Source organism: Porites lutea, chromosome 9, assembly GCF_958299795.1.
Source record: "Porites lutea chromosome 9, jaPorLute2.1, whole genome shotgun sequence".
NCBI classification, from domain to species: domain Eukaryota; kingdom Metazoa; phylum Cnidaria; class Anthozoa; order Scleractinia; family Poritidae; genus Porites; species Porites lutea.
Window position 1 is genome coordinate 5,691,122 of NC_133209.1, and position 17,822 is coordinate 5,708,943.

Below are 17,822 nucleotides of genomic sequence, written 5' to 3' on the forward strand. Positions count from 1 at the left end.
GATGACGTAACGTGAAAACCACCTAGGAACGACGACGGCGACGGCGACAGCAACAAGAGCGGCAACAGGCGAATCCTTGTTTACATTTTTTGCCTCATTAGCATAGGCATATCATTATCTGATGAAGCTAATAAAATCAAATTTATGAATATTGAAAGAGCATAACAGTTTCAGCAGGAGCCCATCAAATTTGATGGGCTCCTGGTTTCAGTTATCTCTTGGGGTTGGTTTGTCACGCATTCATTTCTCCCCCAGAGACCGTGGGGGAGAAATGAATCCCGTGGGGGAGAAATGAATGCGTGACAATGAATGCGTGACAAACGAACCCCAAAGGACCACCGCTGTCATAGATAGATAGATAGATAGAAACTTTATTTATGTGTCAAGAAAGAAAAACTAGCCGAGGGGCAGGCCCTCTACTAATAGGGGACACCTAAACGTCTAAATCGTTATTTTTGTTTTTTATTGCTGGGATTTCATTTACCAGTTAGAGGAAAATCGGCAAAGATGTATAAATCAGTTAGTTAACATAACTATCTTTCCATTTTTCTCAAAATTTTGAGCTTTTTTCGCTGAAAACGCTTCGCGCTATTAAAAAGAGAATCATGTTTGAAAATGGCGCCGATAATAACGTCAGCATCGGTTTTCAATCACCTAGAACTTTTTTAGTAAACTTTAAAAAGTTTAGTAAACTAACAGGATGTTGGTAATACCCTAAAGTTTCGATAGTGAAAGTAGCAACCTTAACTTTGAAGTATTTCGCTTAAGTTTTGCAAATTTCACACTTTTGACCGCTGTGAAACCCCAAAGGACGTCTGCGGGGAGGATAGGGAAGTCTGGGTCGAGAGTGACATTCAAGATGGCGCGTGAACGCGCCAGTTCTGGTCTGCCTATGATGGATGATAGCTTATTCGTAGGGCCGAGAATTCCAGATGAGATAAAACGAATGATACCTCATTTAACTTCAATCGATAAAGCTTTATTTAGGAAGATCTTGCAAGGTAGGAGAGATCAGAAATATCGATACACATTCGGAGATCGCCCAGTCAAACCGATAACGTTTGGACTCAGTGTTTGGCAAGGAATGAACTTTGTGCTACTTTGACACAAGTACACTTTGACTGTATTATAAAATTATAAATCTTCGCTGTAGTAGGTTTCACTGATTTCCAAAATTACACGTAACTGTAGGCCTTTAGCCAATGAGAAGACAATCATTGCTTTTTTTATTAAGCCTCCCCGCCTTAATTTATGAAACATTTTTCATCATTGTAGCCCAAGAGCTTAAAGAAAACGAAAAAAATCATTGTTGTCAGTAGAGCCGAAATAAAAGTCTTAAGATGGAAATTATCATAATATTTTCATTTTTTGCCCTCCACTCATGACTCTGTTGCTACATACCACATACTGGAATTGAAAGCAGAAGTGGAAGAATAAAACAGTCAAAATGCTTGTTGCCATGCATTGCAGCAATCTGCAGTGAAAAAGTCATAAGTGGAGTCAGAAGATATTTCCTTTCATTTTTCTATTTTCAGTTATTATCTCAGTTTTTGAGGGAAAGGTTCCTGATGATGGATTGCTTCAAGAGCTCCAGTCGGATGCAGTAACTGAGGAAACATTGTCTTCTTTGTATGCTGGGCTGTACTGTCTCTTGCGTAGTGCACTGCGCCTTCCTCAAACTTCTCTTAAACCAGACCGTTTCAAGTCAGACCTCACAGAGCTCAAGTAAGCATATTATTATGGGTGGTGGTTATGGCAATTAGAAGTGGGCTGGGTGCAGTTAGGAGGAAATAAAATAATAATCAAATTACTGACGTTATGGCAGATTTTTCATATGCAGGTGTATGCATGAATATTAGTGGACCTTGACATTCATTCTTGTTATATAGAGGATATTACAGGGCCGCACGGAGATACGAAATTTCTCTTTGAGTGTTGAAAAATATTGCACAGCGAACGAGTGAAGTATTTTGTCAACACAAGAAGAAAAATTTTGCATTTCCAAGCGGCCATGTAATATTCTATTCATTATATAAACACCATTGAACTACCAAACCATTTCACTTTAATAGTTTTTTGGTGTGAAAGGCGCGCTTTATTATGTAGCCATACCAACGGTGATATTTTCACATGTGAAGATAACGTGTTATTTTCACATGTGAAGATACCAAGTTTTCGTGCCAAAGCTCAACTGGTATTTCATTGGTATTTTTATAAAAAATTGCAATATTCACATGGAGTGGATGTAGCAAATTATTCCAGCTCTTGTGATAAAAGGTCTGAGAAGTAGTTTCAGGATTCTAATATTTAGGAGAGATTTCAGTCACTCCCAAAATTGTCAGAACTGAAAAACAGTTTGCAAGATGTGCCTTGATGTCAGTGTCAATTATCATTTCTATTATTTCATCCAGTGTTTTCCAGTTTAACATTCATTGAATTTGCCTTTCTAACAGGATTCTTTTTGTCATATTATTGTTGTCCTTTGCAGGGTTCCTGGGGAACTAATTCCTGATTTATCAAGCATTGTGTTTGGAGAGAAGCAAGTATCTCTGTCCATAAAATTGTCCTTATTATTGTTTGTGTTTTGTTGTTTTTCAGTAACAATCAAGACAGTGAAGACATAAGACTGTTTATTTTATTCATTCAATTTTTTAAAGTGCTCAACTTTTTTTTGGAGCGGTCTTTGAGGGATGGTAAATTAACATTTAAATAAAAAACTGAGAGCATAAAGGTTTCTTTGACTGGGTAACAGTGTTACCCGGGCTTGGATGAGGATGCATGGCCCTTTCATTTGAAACAAAAAATGACTCGAGAGTTTAAAATAATTATGATATGTTTAAATGTAATGGGGCAATTTTCGTGGGCATTTTTTTTCTGGGGTTATAACAGCATTGCAAAATGGTTGCCGGCAAAAGAGAGCTTGTTCTGAAGAGAGTTGTGGTGGTGTTCATTGTCATCCTTTGCCTCTACAGAAGATCAGCATTTGATGCTGCTGCTGTCAAAAATAGAAACCATCTTCCAAGCTTAGATTCACTCAGGTGGAGAGTTGATGTGGCTATATCCACTAGGTGAGCATTAACATGACAATATTCATCAAATACATTTGTGTCCACTATTAATATTATATTTCACATTGCTTATCAACCAATTTAAATAATGATAAACTTTTCCAGGCCTAATAAACCTAACCAGTTCTTTTAAAAAATATATATCCTTACTTTAATATTGTAACTCCCCTTTGGGCTTTTCAGTCGCTATTTTACATGAACAACTAAAAATTAAATATAATGCATATCACACTAAAATTATTATTGAGAAAGAAAATTGTCCTTCATTAAGTTTTTGAAAGCTCTGACTGAGGATTAGGCTTTCAATTTAATTGTCATCTAAGTTGTTCCAGATGTTACCAGCTCAAAAAATAAATGTTTGCTGACCAGTAGCTGTTTTAAACTTCAGTAGTAGTTTGAGGATATCTTGCTTACCAAGCTATGGTTGTTTAAAAACTTTTCTGCCATAACTCGTCTCTCAGATATAAAAGCTGTTTGACAGGGAGCCAGTTGAACTCACACAAAAGTGGAGCACTTGACATGATCATATTTCCTGGAATTCGTAACCATTTTTCTTAGGTAATAGTAACTTTGTGGGCGAGGTCATTTGCCCTGATCTTCTGCTCCACTTGCAGCCGTCATAATATATATAGACCTTATTATTTGGGTCATAAGCAATGCATTATATAAAGGAAAGAATAACCTCAGGCTTTGCTTGCTAGACATCATGACTAAGGGCGTTACTTGTATTATTTTTTTGTTTTTTAGTTCCCTCAGTAGAGTACTTGAACCTTCGGTTTTAATGGAAATGAAACTGAGTGATGGAAAAATCCACGCATTTGAGGTAAGGCATTGACTTGGTGAGATTAACATGTCATTTGGAGGAAAAGCCTTGGTGAACTCAAGCTGCGGCTTTTCTTATAATCTTCAATATTCCAGCAAATTCAAAAACTACCAGTCTTACAACCAGGATTTAAGTCGACACTGTACTTGAGTGCTTATTATTCTCTGGGGACCAATGCAAAGTGAAGAGATGAGTGAAAAAAAAAGGGGTTTTAGCCTCCCTAGCCATGTCACTATACCGGCAGAGTAGACTGTCTGACCTTTTCTTCCGGGTTGCCACCGTTCAGGCATCTGGGACAAACTAACTGCCAAGGGAAAATTCAAGCGTTTTTCGTGGATGTAGAAAAATGAAAAGCTAAGCAGGCTTATTTAAAGTGTATTGGTCAAGCAGCCTGGCTTTTTTCTTGACTGTGCCTTTGAAATTGCTCCGCCTTGTTGTTTTCCACATGGTTCGTACAATCTTGAAAAGGTCTTGAATTTTACTAGTGATCTTGAAAAGTCCTTGAATTCGGTTTAGGTCCTTGAAAAGTACTTAATTTCTTTATTAGGTCTTGAAAAGTCCTTGAAATTCACTTGTCTACACTAGACAACTTTTTTCTGCAAAATCAGATTATTTTGCCAAGGAAAGTTTGGCTCATCTGTAGTATAAGAACCTGTAAGACTCATGGATAGAGTAACTTAGATATTTTTGTGCGTAAACAATATTGTATTTCTGTTTCTTTCTTTCAAATGCTATCTCTGTGCCTCAGATGCAAAATTATTGCAAGTCATACCCAGTCATTTTAGAAAGTCTTGTGCGGAAAGTAGTATAAAATAACGTGATCAACGAAGGCTGAAGAAGTAAAAATCGTAAATTACTCCATGACTTATTTTAGCCAGTAATAATGGTGATCAAAGGGGGTTAAAAAATGCTGATGTTCCAGACTAATTTCAGCTTGTGGTGAGTTCTCTTTCAGCCAGTGAAATTCACTAGCAGCCACCCCTTAGCCACAGTCCTGAGTATTATTGTCATACTGTACCACCTGGTCAAAATAAATCTTTTAATTACAGGTGTACTGATCCTTGTTTTTATAGGTGCCATTATCCAAATTTCATGAGCTAAGATACAACGTGGCCTATGTGTTAAAGGAGATGGAAGAAGTTGAAAAGAAAAACATACTGAAGATTCAGGACTAACAGTAGGGCTGGATAGAACCCACGTATTTAGACTAGGCAGGTACTATTAGTATTGCAAGTGATTTAACCTTTAATACTTGAATTGGCTCCTAGCTTCAACCAAATGCTACATCTTCATCATCATCATCATCATATTGCCCTCTTCTCTTAAAATCTAATTAAAGAAATAAGAAACTTTTCTTATAACTGCTCCACCTGCTCCCTCACCCAAAAGTACAGCTGTAACTTGGTCCTTCTGACAACAGTGCTGAAGAATAGTGTTACACTGAGAAACTGAACTTAGAATTTAGCAATACTTGTTTTAATGGGAGTTGGTTTGTTGAGAATGAATGATAAATCTGTACCATTCACAAAAAGTTTTTTTGCATCTCCTAGGAGATATGTACACTCCACTGTTGTTAGTATTTTAATGTTAGAGTTTGTGTTCAAGTGAAATAAGAACGGAATGAGTTAATGAAGCAGAAATTTGAATAATTATATTCATGCCCAGGTCTGGTGCTGATATTTTGAGCATAAAATTTATTTTATGGGTTTTGAGGCCACATCTTAAGATGTTTTGTGTTAATTAGGATCTTACCTGCTCTTGGAACATTTACTGGAATTCTGGACACTTCTATTAAAAAAAGAGAGTTGAAGTGCAGGGTGTACTGTATTGTCTATAGTACAAGTTGTTAAATGAAAAGCTATTTCTGAAAATGATGAAGATAATGTAAGGCTGCTTGGTGCGAAACTGAAACATTTTAAACACTTTTGGTATAAATTGTATTAATTTCAACTTTTCACTTTAAAAAAAGATTGCATGCTGCCACAATGTGTGATTTCTTTGGCAAGTTAATTATAACATGAGAGACAATTGTCAAACACGACCATCATTGCATGTGCATAGTTACATCATTACACCTCATTGAGTCATACACTTACTCTTCTTACATCTATAATAATATACATGTTCATTCATATGGTTATGTGTGTTGTATCATGGGGGACATTTTTATCATTTTGAAGAAAATACTGTCCAAAGAAAAAATGCATGGGGAAATTTTTACTACGTTTTAGAAATATCCAAAGGAAAAAAACCACATGTACCAAGATGGCTTAGTCTGAAAATAGTGATAGTAACGTTTGCAGTAGAAGGTAACCACCAATATTACAGTCAAGGCAGGTCAAGCGTACCCCCCAAGATTCTATTAATGAATTCATTATTTATAAAATGAACCCGTTAGTCATTCTGGTAATTAGTGTCAAATTCAAATTGGCATTCCAGCATGCGTAATGAGCAGTGAATATTTTACAAGAATGTCTCTGTATTTGGTCAGATTGAAAATCTTTGCTTGGATAAAATTGCTTCGAAGACATTGACATCAATTCTGGGAAACTGAGCTGGTAGAAATTTCATAACTGCCTTGCGTGTGAATTCACGGCTCATGACACATGCAAGAATGCAGAGATGAATCTGAAATCTACAACAGATTCAACTTTTGAATAACTTGGCATTTTGGAGGGTATGCTTGACCTGGCTTGACTGTAATCCTTCAAGCCCTTAGAGTGATCAGTATCAAATTTCTCTTTGTAATATCAAAGCTTTAGAGAACCGAGTGGTCGTGAGGATTAAGGACATGATCAAAGACAATGAATTTAATGAATTGCTACTTAAATGGTAACAAAGGAGAATTTAGAATTTTGTTTTTAAGGTTAACATGCATGTAGAAATTTTGGAGATAACTACTCATATTGTAGGCAGTAGATTAATAATGATCAAATGTGTTAATATTGATAATGTGGTTTGCATAACTGTTATAATACTTCAAACCAAGCATAAAACATTTTTGTAAAAAAAATAGAATCTTATCTCAATGAGGGAAATAGGCATACATGTAAATAAGCTATGCTATATCTACATGTATTGAGTTAACAAAAATAACACTTTTTAGCACTTAACTCTCTTGTTAGTTGCTGAGTTTGGGAATTAAAAAATGAAAATCAGCATGTAGACAGGCGGGTGTTTCTTCATTATTTTTATTAAAAATCACATTACAATATTGTTGTTGTGTTGAGAAATTTTACATCGACACAGCACTAACCATTTAGATTACTGGTAGTGCTCAATTCTAACCTAATTTGTTAGTAATCGGCAGCTTATAGCTTAGCTTAAATATAATAAACCTGTTCTAATTGATTCAATGACTAACCAGGTGGTGTAGGATTCAACAAGTTTATGAATTCAGTTTGTCTAATTACAATAATACACCTCGACCCCCTTATGGGTCTTCCAGTATGCTTCAAAACTGGGTTGTAATAATATATTTAATCACATCGTGGCAAATTTGCCTATAGGCCTATAGCAATAAATCATAATCTACAAAAATAAGTTATCATACATATTTAGTAAAATTTGTATACTGTAAAAAGTTGTCTGCAGTGTTAATTTGTTTAGGAGACATGGCCAGTTGCACAAAACTTATTATTTGCTCTAAGTCAAACTCTTTTTTAATGTGGGTCGTCAGCCATTACACTGTACATCTGACAGTTGGTGTTATCTGACTGATTCCAGTCACAGTTCCAGAATTATCTTAACTTGTCTGCCTATAACCTTTAAGTGTATCTTTGGAATGAGGCAAACAGCTCTTGTAATTTCTCAAGACGGGTCTTCAGGCAAGCCATAGCAAGGAACTGTAATTGAACATGTTCTGGTAAAGGACATATGGACAAAAGCCACCATATCCACTGGGGCCCTTGTGGAAGATTTACAAGCTCGGTGTCACAGCTTGGCATTTCTGAAAACATGTTTGTTATTCGCCTCTGAAATTATCAACAGCAAAAAAATTCTGATCACACAATATGCCTTGCAAATGTTGAGGATTCTAAAAGCCGTTCACTCATGTAGGGACAAGTACATTTCCTGTTAGGCAAGTAACTATTCACTTAGGTCTTCACTCGGGTACTTGCACTTGCTTCATAAACACATAACCCTCTAATTAAATAATAAACTTAGGTAGCAATGGCCCTAGGCAAGCAAAAATTGAGCAATGCAAGCTGAAATTCAAGTCAAGCCCATGTAATATCATGTTGAAAACTTATTCACCTCATTAAAAAAACAACACAAAATTTTATAAAAATAAATAAGATTATATATGTATTTTTTTTTACCTTTGCTCTTTTATTTTCATTTTTTTTTTCTTTTTGTCATTTCGCTTTTTTTAGCCTAGAACTATGATTAGTACGACTATCTAAAAATTATATTTATTTTAAGATTTACTGTAGCTCTGCCATTGATTTTCCCATGTGTAATTATGATTCATAATATTTTGTTCTAATTATCTAACTGAGGGAGCCCATTCCTTATAAGCCCGGTGGCTTCTCTTGGGCTTCCTCGCCATGAGAATTTAAATAATTAGATTTTATTTGATTTGTACAGTTTATGGCAAACAAAACAATAAACAATAAACAATAAACAATTATACATGGAACAGCAAGTACCATTGTGTGGTCTACATCTAGGTACAGTCTACAGGTAGATATAGGTAATTAAACCTTTGAAACTTAATGTTGGTATTAAAATAAGCCATGCAGTTGTGCAAACTTTAAACTCACCCTCGAAAGAAGTGGTAAATTTGCAAACCAGCTTTTTGCATCATTGTAAACTCTTTCATGAAGGGCCTTGATCTCATCTAAAAACAACAAAAAACAAACAAACCAACAAACAAAACATGCAACATTCAGTTTGTTTTAGTGTGAAATGATTATTTAAATCCACGCTGAAAAAATATTTTAACTAGTAAACAGGTTAAATTTTCAGCATTTCACCAAGTTAATGTTAATGTCATCGACAAAGAACCAGTGAGGAAAGTTACCGGCATAGGAAATGATTGTAAACTTTTGGTAAAACCACGTTAAGCCTACCCTCTTACAGCTGAAAGTCCAGTATTATTATAATAATTATTATTACTGTTGATAGTTGTGCCAATAAATATCTAGTTGTTGCCAATGAAACTGAAATCAATGAAAACAGCATATTACCCAGTTCTTCTGGTGGAATTGGTTCATCTTTGATCCATTCAACTTTAGCAGTGTGATAGCCATTCTGCATTCCTCTTTCAATGACCTGTAAGTAAATACATGTGATTCGTCAGTCAGGCAGTCAATAAAAACTGTTCCTGATAAGATCATTCATGTCAGACATTTCTGTTTTAGTAAGACAGTCAAAGCACTAGTACGAATAAAAAACAATTTGCTTTTTACTCAGAATATAGACACCTCTTTCTAAGATGAACGAGTATGTCCGTTTTACAGAGATGTCCGACTAAAACAAATAAAGAAAGGGAATCTCTACATGTAGGTGTCCATTTTGTAGAGATTCCATGAAAAGGAATAAAAAAAGGCAGGGATTAACTTTAAGTGTCTGTTTTACTGAAGTGTGTGGGAGGCGTCTGTCTTAATACTGAGGGTCAACTAAAAGGAGTAAAGAAAGGCAGGAACCAACTCGAGGTGTCCATGTCAGTGAGATGTCTATCTTGCAAAGGTGTCTGTTAAGAGAGAGTTACCTGACTTGTCCATAACAGTTTGGCTCAAATCAGCTTATTGTTCCTTATAATCCACTATACACTTGGTGTTGACCAAATTTAATACTAGTAATCACCTTAAAACGCCTTCCACCAACACAGTCAAGAAAAGATCTTCCATCTGGAAGGTACTGTAGGTCATTAATCTCTAACATGACGCCATAATCTACAAAACTGAAAGGCAACAAAAATTTAGTTTCAAAAGTAAATACAACAATAATTTAATATAGTTATACATTTTTCCCACTCTCTTACAATGAATTCTAAAAATCAGTGTGCTCGACTTATTTTTCACTTGTCTGTTAGCAGAAAATGTTTGCGAGAGTGACTTGTTTATTTCCCTTAAAACAGAGGATGCTAAGACAGGGTTATTAGGTTCAGTTTTTGTAACATCTGGAAAATTAATTGTAATTTCAGCAGGACTTTCTTCATTATTTATGACTATCACTCAGCAAATATCACATAAAGTCCGGCTCATACTTTCAAATCAGTCTCAAACTACATTTACACACTTGGCTGATTCAAAATTTCTTGCATGATTACAAACTGAATAATATTCTACTCCACTCAGTCTTACATGTACAATTGTATATGTATTACCATAAATGAACGACAGTTGAAGCTCTTGTAAGCGACCACCTCGGAAATCGAAAAAGTGGTTGTGGCTAAAGCTGGTCACATATGAGAATGAGGTCTTGAAAGGGAGCACGCAGTAAAACAATAGAGGGTAGTCACTTACAAGAGCTTCAGAAACTCACTAAGAATTCAGAAAGAAACAACAAAATAAATTTAATGTTTTATCTGATATAGCCACAGCTAAAATTTACGTCCAATTTCTTAGACCAAAATAACTAAGCATATAAATATCAGTGCAAGAATGAGTTGATCTAGGTCAGTTCCTGTTTTATCGGGTCTGAGTGGTCGCTTGTGAGAGCTTAAAACAGTTCAAACGGGGTTTCGTAAAGGTGGTGGTAACTAGAGCTGAAGGAGAGCTTTAACTGTATTTTGCCCTGCACAAGGGCGTGGTCTCACCCCTTATCCTCATCATGCACACACATTCCAAACTGCTTGGATCCGGACTCCATACACTGTCTGACCATAAGACGGTAACGAGGTTCAAAGATGTGCAGAGGACAGGGTTGTGACGGAAAGGCCAAAGTACAAACAAAGATGGGCACATCTTCTGTGGTGTCCCTTGCCACACTGAAAGTAACAGGACTCAAGAGTCAACATACAAAATCTTGAAGCATGAATTTTGTGTGCCCTTGACTACTTGTTAAATTAAACATTATTATCGCCAGACATGACCCAGCGAGAAAAGTTCTCTGAGCTTTTTTGTATTGGAATTTGGAGGAACAAGTAAATTTCTCTAACTAGACTCTCCAGTAAGGTGGATATATCTGTGGTACTAACAGATACATTCTAGAGCTGTTCCTTAGAAAGAATTGCATCTACCCTAGCTAATTGAAACTTTAAAATTAATTTATTATAAATTGCCAGTTGTGATTTAAAAATGTTCAGTGAAATAGCATGACATTCACAAATTTTATATAAAATCATAGTCAAATGTGTTGATTTTCATTTATACCAGTATAAATGTTTATATGTAAGAATCTGTTCCTACAAACTCACTGAAGAAATAGTCAAATCATCACTTTTTTGTTTTTAAGTTCCATTTTGCTTTAATTTTCTTGGTACATTTTTTTTTTTTGTATTTGTGACTTCTTCTTGACTTGAATTATTGACTTGACTTGACTTGACTGCTTTCTTAGCCACTAACAAAACTTAAAAACCTAGTCTGACTGGATATTAATAGTTCGATCCTGATCACCTTGCTAACTTTTCCATTTCTTCCTCATGTAGTTTTTTTCTTTCTTCATGTTCCTCAGGCAAGGCAGATTCAATGAGCCTGCTCACAGCTGCTGTGATGTTCTGAAGACAATTGAGCACTCACTTGTGTCATACTAATATTCTCCTTAGTAGGGAGCTTATAATAAGCAATGACGTTGGCAAAGTCAATGAAAAGGGCAAAAAAGCAATAGGTTTTGATTGGCAAAATGGTAACTCTGCACGTGTATCGTGCTTTTTTGTACTACTATGACGTGAAATACCTGTTGTTGAGGATGTGAACACAAACAAGATAATGACTTTCCTTTTCTTTTCCTGAACTTTGATACAGTCTTTTAGAATTCAACTCCAGCAGAAGATTGCCAATTAACATTAATTTGAAGAATTCAGTGAGATGGAATAAGCATTATAAAGTTTGAAGCAGGGAATAATTCACTTTTTAAGTAACGTTTTAGTGGCCGTTGCTGTGGTTGTTGCTTAAGCTCCCTAGCTAATAAGCAATAATCATTAATTTTGATATTTTTTTTATAAAAAGAAAATAACAGTGAAAATAGTTACCTGGTTTCTTTCAGCAAGGAACTGAAATTAAGAAAGGGAGGAATTAACTATGGGAAAGAGAAAGATAATTGAAAGAAATATTTTGAGTGACAAGGTTGTACTTGGCATTTTAAAGATGTAACTTTACCTTGCTTAAAGAGTATCTGCAGATAGGGCATGTTGGTCTGTGATCAAGATTGCAGTTTAGGCAGCAACGACAAAAAACATGACCGCATGGTGTGGTGACTGGCTCATAAAATAACCTAAAGGAAAAAACATTTTTGTCATTTTTCTTTCATGTACACTGTAACTACACTTCTACAAACACTGTTTCTCATTGTTTCTTGTTGTAAGGGATGTCATTTCTCTCAAATGAATTAATAATGCAAGTGATTAATTGACTAATGGTGAAATAAATTTTCAATAAAATAGAAATTACCAGTAATTATTAATCTTTCTTGTAAAAATTTTTTCTTGCACACTGATTATTAGTATTATACATTGTACTATTATAAAAAAGTCTTCTCATTGGCTGAGAGTCTACACTTAATTTTTGAAACTGCAGCCACATACATGTACAATTAAGTTTAGTCATCTGCTAGCTGTTTAGTGACTTATCTGTAGGTTGTGTGAGAACAATTTCAAACTCTGTTCCGTGCAATGGTGTGTTTGTTTTTTTTTTTCTTCAGAACAGTGTATGATAAAACAATCATTTATTACTAGATTCGGGTTCTTGCGAGATAATGATCAGTCTCAGTTTCAAGTAATCAGCCTCAGGTAGCTTCTACTTGGCTGATAACACTTACCTTGACCTTGATTATTTCAGATATCACCAAAACCTTATCCAATCATTATTGCTTATTATTATGTTCACTTGTATCCTTACCTACAGCACAGTGTACATTCTAGATCCTCCACAGAACATTGCTTGCCAAGTCTTAATTTCTTGATGTCAGGTTCATCTTCACAGCTATCATTAGCTTCTGAAAGGTTATAATAGCCGTAGGGGTTTTTAGTTACCGTATTCCCTTGAATGAGCAAAATTTCAGCGAAAAGGAAGGGCACTTATTGATAGGAGAGCATTTAATCAAGGGTTGCTTATTAAGTTTTTCTTTCAAAGAACTGTAATTTTATTTTAGCAATTATTTTTTTTAAAATAGAAAAACAAAAGAGAACATTACCAACCTAAACGTAAAGACAATATTCTGTGTTCATTTAAACAGTGACTGGTAATCAAGAGTATCTTAGTTCTTCTATACATGTTATCCACTAGTGTATCAGTATGTATGTTTGTAAAAAATCGTGATTTTCTCATCATCCTTGAGATCATCATCATCATCATCATCATCAACGACATGCATATCATTGCATTTGTCTTGTATCCATATTATTTCAAAAAAGTGACCAGGAGGGGATGGGGCACATTTAAGAAGGAAGGCTGTTTGATTTATGGTGGTTGGGCGCTTATCTAAGCGTTGGTGTTTGCTTATCATTTTAACAAAATATTGCTGGGGTTCCCATTAGAAATCATGAGACATTTGAAATGGGCTTGTATCCAGTTTGTTCCATTTTAATATTTAATTAGTTATTTATTATTATAATAATTCTCGTATCCACCAATGTAAGGTCTTACCTCCATGCATAGTAGGGCCCATTTTACTTTGCTCTACTTGATTAACAAGACTTTTTAATCTGTGAAGAATTGGATCTGTCTCCTCACTTGCACAGTGGCCATGATGGTCCCCTTTTGAACTGGAACGGGGAATAGCTTCCATGATTAGCTCATGTATAAGCTACATAAGTAACAGAAAATATTCTATGGTAAGAACACTGAAAATGTTCTTAACTTATAGAGTTGGTACCATATTATTATAAATACACCACTGGATCTTCTTCAAGTGACCTGCCACCAGTAGTGCTAAAAATCTTACAAAAATGCTGCGATTTTGGGGTCTCTTTTATGAAGTGATCACTAATTATCAACACAGTGAGTCTCTCCAGAGAACACACCAAACACATAGGTGTTTGGAAGAGATCAGACTGAAGTGGGATTTCCAGCGGGGTAGAGAAAACTCTCGATGGTAGTGATTGTCAGGGGGGTGGGGAGGGGAGCATGCATATCTTCTGGAAAAACACTTGACATTTACAGTATACTATAGATATTCAAGTTACAAAAATCTTCCTACCTTGGCCAGTGATTTTTCTACTCCTTTGTTGCCTGGATCTCTTGCAAGGCAGTGTAAAAATGCAACAGCTGCTTCTGTCTTTTTGTTAAGACCCACCAAAGCACAGCCTTTCCTGTAATATCCCTAGCCAACAAACAGGTCAAGGATCAAGGAGTCAATTATGATAACAGTGGAGCTCTTGCATGCTCAAAGCACCATAGGTAAGAAATTTGGTTATCTATGCATTCAAGAAATTTTGGTAGTCACATGACTGTACAATGTACAACACTGGAAATTATTTGCGTCATGGCATTAACATTACAGAGGCTGTCCCCAGCATTCTGGGGAAACGGGAACATGATTATCGTCGGCGATTCACAGACGTCTCCTCGCGCGACTTTTCCTGAGGGAGGGGGGACGTCTGTACACAGGCTACCGGGAAACCAGTGTGAAATGTCACATTTCCAGCTATTATGGGAGCCTGTAACTTGTGTGTAACTTGATAATAGACATTCATAGTTTGGTAAATTGACAGCTGTCAAAACAGGGTATCCACTGACCAGAATCACATGCCTGTATTGTTGGCTCAGGAGCCAATTCATCAAGTATTTTTTTGAGGTTTTCTGCTGACCAGATATTTGCTTTTAATTGATCGCCGGCTCAGCTTGTCCTCAAAAGTCATATGGTCCTCCCCGAAAGTCAAGTATAGATTTGTGGATTTCTTTGCACTGGTTCTAACAATCATTGACCAACTTTATCATCTGACGTAAATTCTTAATACGTCAATGGGTGCTTTGCTTTTAGCTCTGCCTAAATCTATATATTAACAACAACACTATCCAGTCTGATTGGCTATTGGCAACTGTGTCTGTACACCATTATCATGTCAAGAATAAGTTTAATACGCACCTTTGGCCAAGCAGGTTGGAGTTCACAAGTCTTGCTGGCTCTAGCAAGGGCTTCTTCAAAATACCCCAAGGAGAGCAAAACACAGGCAAGGTTACTTTGAATAAGATGGTCTGATTTATCTGCGAGAAACAGCAAACTTTAGTTTCTTGGTCTCTGAGATACTTTCCTGCCCCAACCCCTATATGAGATTAACCCTTTAACTGGAACAAAACATTACTTTTTTGTGTTGGACTTCAATATTTTGATGTTTTTTTTCCTGACATTCTACAACCTTTTTATTACTAAAAGTCTCAGTGAAAGGCCCTTTGATATCCATGCTGACTAAGAATTTGTTGCCAAAATGGCTGCCACAGATCAGCACCTTAGATAAACAGCTCAAAATTCTCCTACAGTTCTTTACATCCCTTTCAAGAATATTTATAACCCTTTAAGCACTGATATTAACATGTATATTCTCCTCACTGCTCTCCATATGTTTCCTTAATGAACTGTTTTAGAGAATTAGTTCAATCATCAAGACATTTCATCAGTACTGATCATTCCACTCACTCTCTTTACCTGTATATTTGATCTGGCAGTGATATTGTTTGGAGAAATTTGATACCAGTCACTATTAAGGTTCAAAGAGATAACTGGTTTAGGATGGCCCTAAAAGTAAGACCTCTTTTAGCTAAATCAATTCATTTTGCCCTTTCAACAACAAATAGAACTCAAGCAAACCATTTAGCCATCACCTGGATCAGATTTTTACATTAAAATTTGAGCAGCAGTTTGGTTCACATCAGGGTTAACAATACATGTACATGCATGTATTTATAGCTGAAACTTTAGATGCCACAGTTTTGATCCCTCAGATGATAGCAAAATATTTTTGGCAGACTGAATTTACTGTACAGCTGGGTGTTTACTCTCTGAGAGACTTTAATATTGTGCCCCATTTTGTTTGTTCAATTCCTGTGACGAACAAGAAGAAGTAAATGCATTTGTGGGTGAAATTTGAAAGGAACTATTCTCTAGAATAGCATCTGTGACCGCAGGAATAACAGTGTTATGCTAATACTGTTTTTTTAAAAACAGCTTTCCCCAAGGCACTGCAACTATTTCCGAGAAGCATATCTTCTTATTAATTAGGCTATACAAATTATTAGCAGCCCCAGGACATAATTAAGCTAGCTGTTCTATATTCCCATATTAATTTTATTCTACTCACGGTTGAGGAGTGAATGATTAATAATAATAAAAAAAGAGGATGCCTGGGGGGAAAAAGCCAGCAGAACTATGACCCCTTAATTGCGGAAATAAATTTAAGGGTCGAAATATGATATGAACAACTTTGATATTACGTAACCTTCGGAGTCACACAAGAACATCACAGAAGTTATCGGTCTTGAACTCAGAAAGCCAGGTTCACTTTTTATAACAATGAACCCCAACAACCTTCAAAAATTTAAAAAGCTCAAATGTTCAACAAAGGGCATCGCTGGAGATCACAGTCTGGTGTAGCCGAAGAAATTTTAAAATATCGTGCGTAATAATTTTATTCGAAACTTGATCAGCCGGCTCTCGTTTTCAGCATCCTGGGTGAAAAAAACGAAAATTGTCTGTATTCCTCGTCTTCACCCATAGGAACGGTGGAACAGTACCTCTGTGTCTGCTGGAATACTACAATAGATTGCTAAAGTATTCTTAAAATGAGATCTGTGTACTCTTGTAGTTACGTAACTATGAACTCTGGAACTCTGCTATCGACGGCAGCGAAAAACAACAGCATGAAATTCTGGGTTCATGCACTGGTATACATTGGCGGACATCAAAACTCGGAGATACTTACTCAATTTTTCTGCTTCTTTATATCTGTCGATCGCTTGCAGACTTTGTTTTCTTTTATGCAGTTGGTTTCCTTCGAACCTCAAGCGAGTGGCTTCCAATACTCCCTGGAACGACTTCTCGAGTATGTCTTGCAAGATAACATTTATCCTAAAAGCACCACTAGAGAATGGTTTGTCGCAGTGACTGCATTTTTTCGCTTCTTGCTTTTCTAAGCACAATTTACAGAATGAGTGACCGCACGAAACGGTGACGGGTTCGTAAAGAACTCCTGTACAAATGCCACATTGTAAAATGGTGGTGTCCTCGTTATCGAAAAAACTATTATTTTCTATCGTTATGACCTTAATGAGTCCCGTTATAAAGCGAAGCAACCGATCAGGTTGAATTGTCCCTCTTTTAAAAGCTTCGCAATAAACGGGTAAGGCATCAGATAATCGTCCTTCCAACGCCAAAGTATCCGCTTTCCCCAGCAGGTAAGATTTTTCCTTCGACTTGCAACTCCGTTTTCCAAGCAGGCTTTCAAACATTTCGCGGGCTTTGGGGAAGTTTCCTTTCTTTATTTCCGCTTCAGCTTCCCATTCCATAATTTTTGGCTGGGAAGGATCATCGAACAGCTGTACTGTGCACCTTCCCAGACGCAGGATGAAATCGCAAAATACTTTGAGGAGTAATTTCAATCAAATGTGATTGCTATGACGTAACTTCGGTCAGCAGTGTCTCGGAGCCGCAGAGGTAAACATCGATTGTGATTGGTCAGTTTCTACCCCCGCCTTGTTATGCAATTTTCATTCCCGGTACAAATGAATGCCCAGATCCACCAGCAAAAGAAAGAAACACTTGAAATTCACTTTGAGATACTAGTACATTGGCGAATTCTGAAAATGTAACTTACTTTCGCTCGAGAGACA

At 36.2% G+C, this 17,822-nt stretch overlaps 2 protein-coding genes across 2 annotated transcripts; one reads left to right on the plus strand and one right to left on the minus strand.

Moving 5' to 3' along the window:
* Nucleotides 1–844: 844 nt before the first annotated feature.
* On the plus strand, nt 845–7,107 carry LOC140947260 (COMM domain-containing protein 5-like). The gene is made up of 6 exons (XM_073396312.1): nt 845–1,001; nt 1,536–1,725; nt 2,489–2,539; nt 2,973–3,068; nt 3,816–3,891; nt 4,965–7,107. Exons 1-6 carry the CDS (start codon nt 860–862, stop codon nt 5,064–5,066), a joined length of 657 nt encoding a protein of 218 aa, XP_073252413.1. The 5' UTR covers nt 845–859; the 3' UTR covers nt 5,067–7,107.
* LOC140947259 (LON peptidase N-terminal domain and RING finger protein 3-like) lies at nt 7,066–17,603 on the minus strand. The gene is made up of 13 exons (XM_073396311.1): nt 16,916–17,603; nt 15,085–15,203; nt 14,197–14,319; nt 13,644–13,803; nt 12,897–12,993; nt 12,159–12,273; nt 12,032–12,052; nt 11,457–11,557; nt 10,658–10,828; nt 9,703–9,799; nt 9,084–9,168; nt 8,658–8,734; nt 7,066–7,865 (listed from the first exon to the last, which is right to left on the minus strand). The coding sequence occupies exons 1-13, from the start codon at nt 17,496–17,498 to the stop codon at nt 7,659–7,661; spliced, it is 1,956 nt and encodes a 651-aa protein (XP_073252412.1). The 5' UTR covers nt 17,499–17,603; the 3' UTR covers nt 7,066–7,658.
* Between the last annotated feature and the right edge of the window lie 219 nt (nt 17,604–17,822).

Bases quoted from the DNA above. Each gene is read 5' to 3' on its own strand.
- LOC140947259 (XM_073396311.1), bottom strand. From the start codon at position 17,498: ATGGAATGGGAAGCTGAAGCGGAAATAAAGAAAGGAAACTTCCCCAAA. The intron at 11,558-12,031 runs GTAACTATTTTC...AATTGTCTTCAG, and splicing joins TCCTTGCTGAAAGAAACCAG to AACATCACAGCAGCTGTGAG. The intron at 8,735-9,083 runs GTAATATGCTGT...TGTTGTTTTTAG, and splicing joins AATTCCACCAGAAGAACTGG to ATGAGATCAAGGCCCTTCAT.
- LOC140947260 (XM_073396312.1), top strand. From the start codon at position 860: ATGGCGCGTGAACGCGCCAGTTCTGGTCTGCCTATGATGGATGATAGC. The intron at 1,726-2,488 runs GTAAGCATATTA...TGTCCTTTGCAG, and splicing joins TCAGACCTCACAGAGCTCAA to GGTTCCTGGGGAACTAATTC. The intron at 3,892-4,964 runs GTAAGGCATTGA...TTGTTTTTATAG, and splicing joins GAAAAATCCACGCATTTGAG to GTGCCATTATCCAAATTTCA.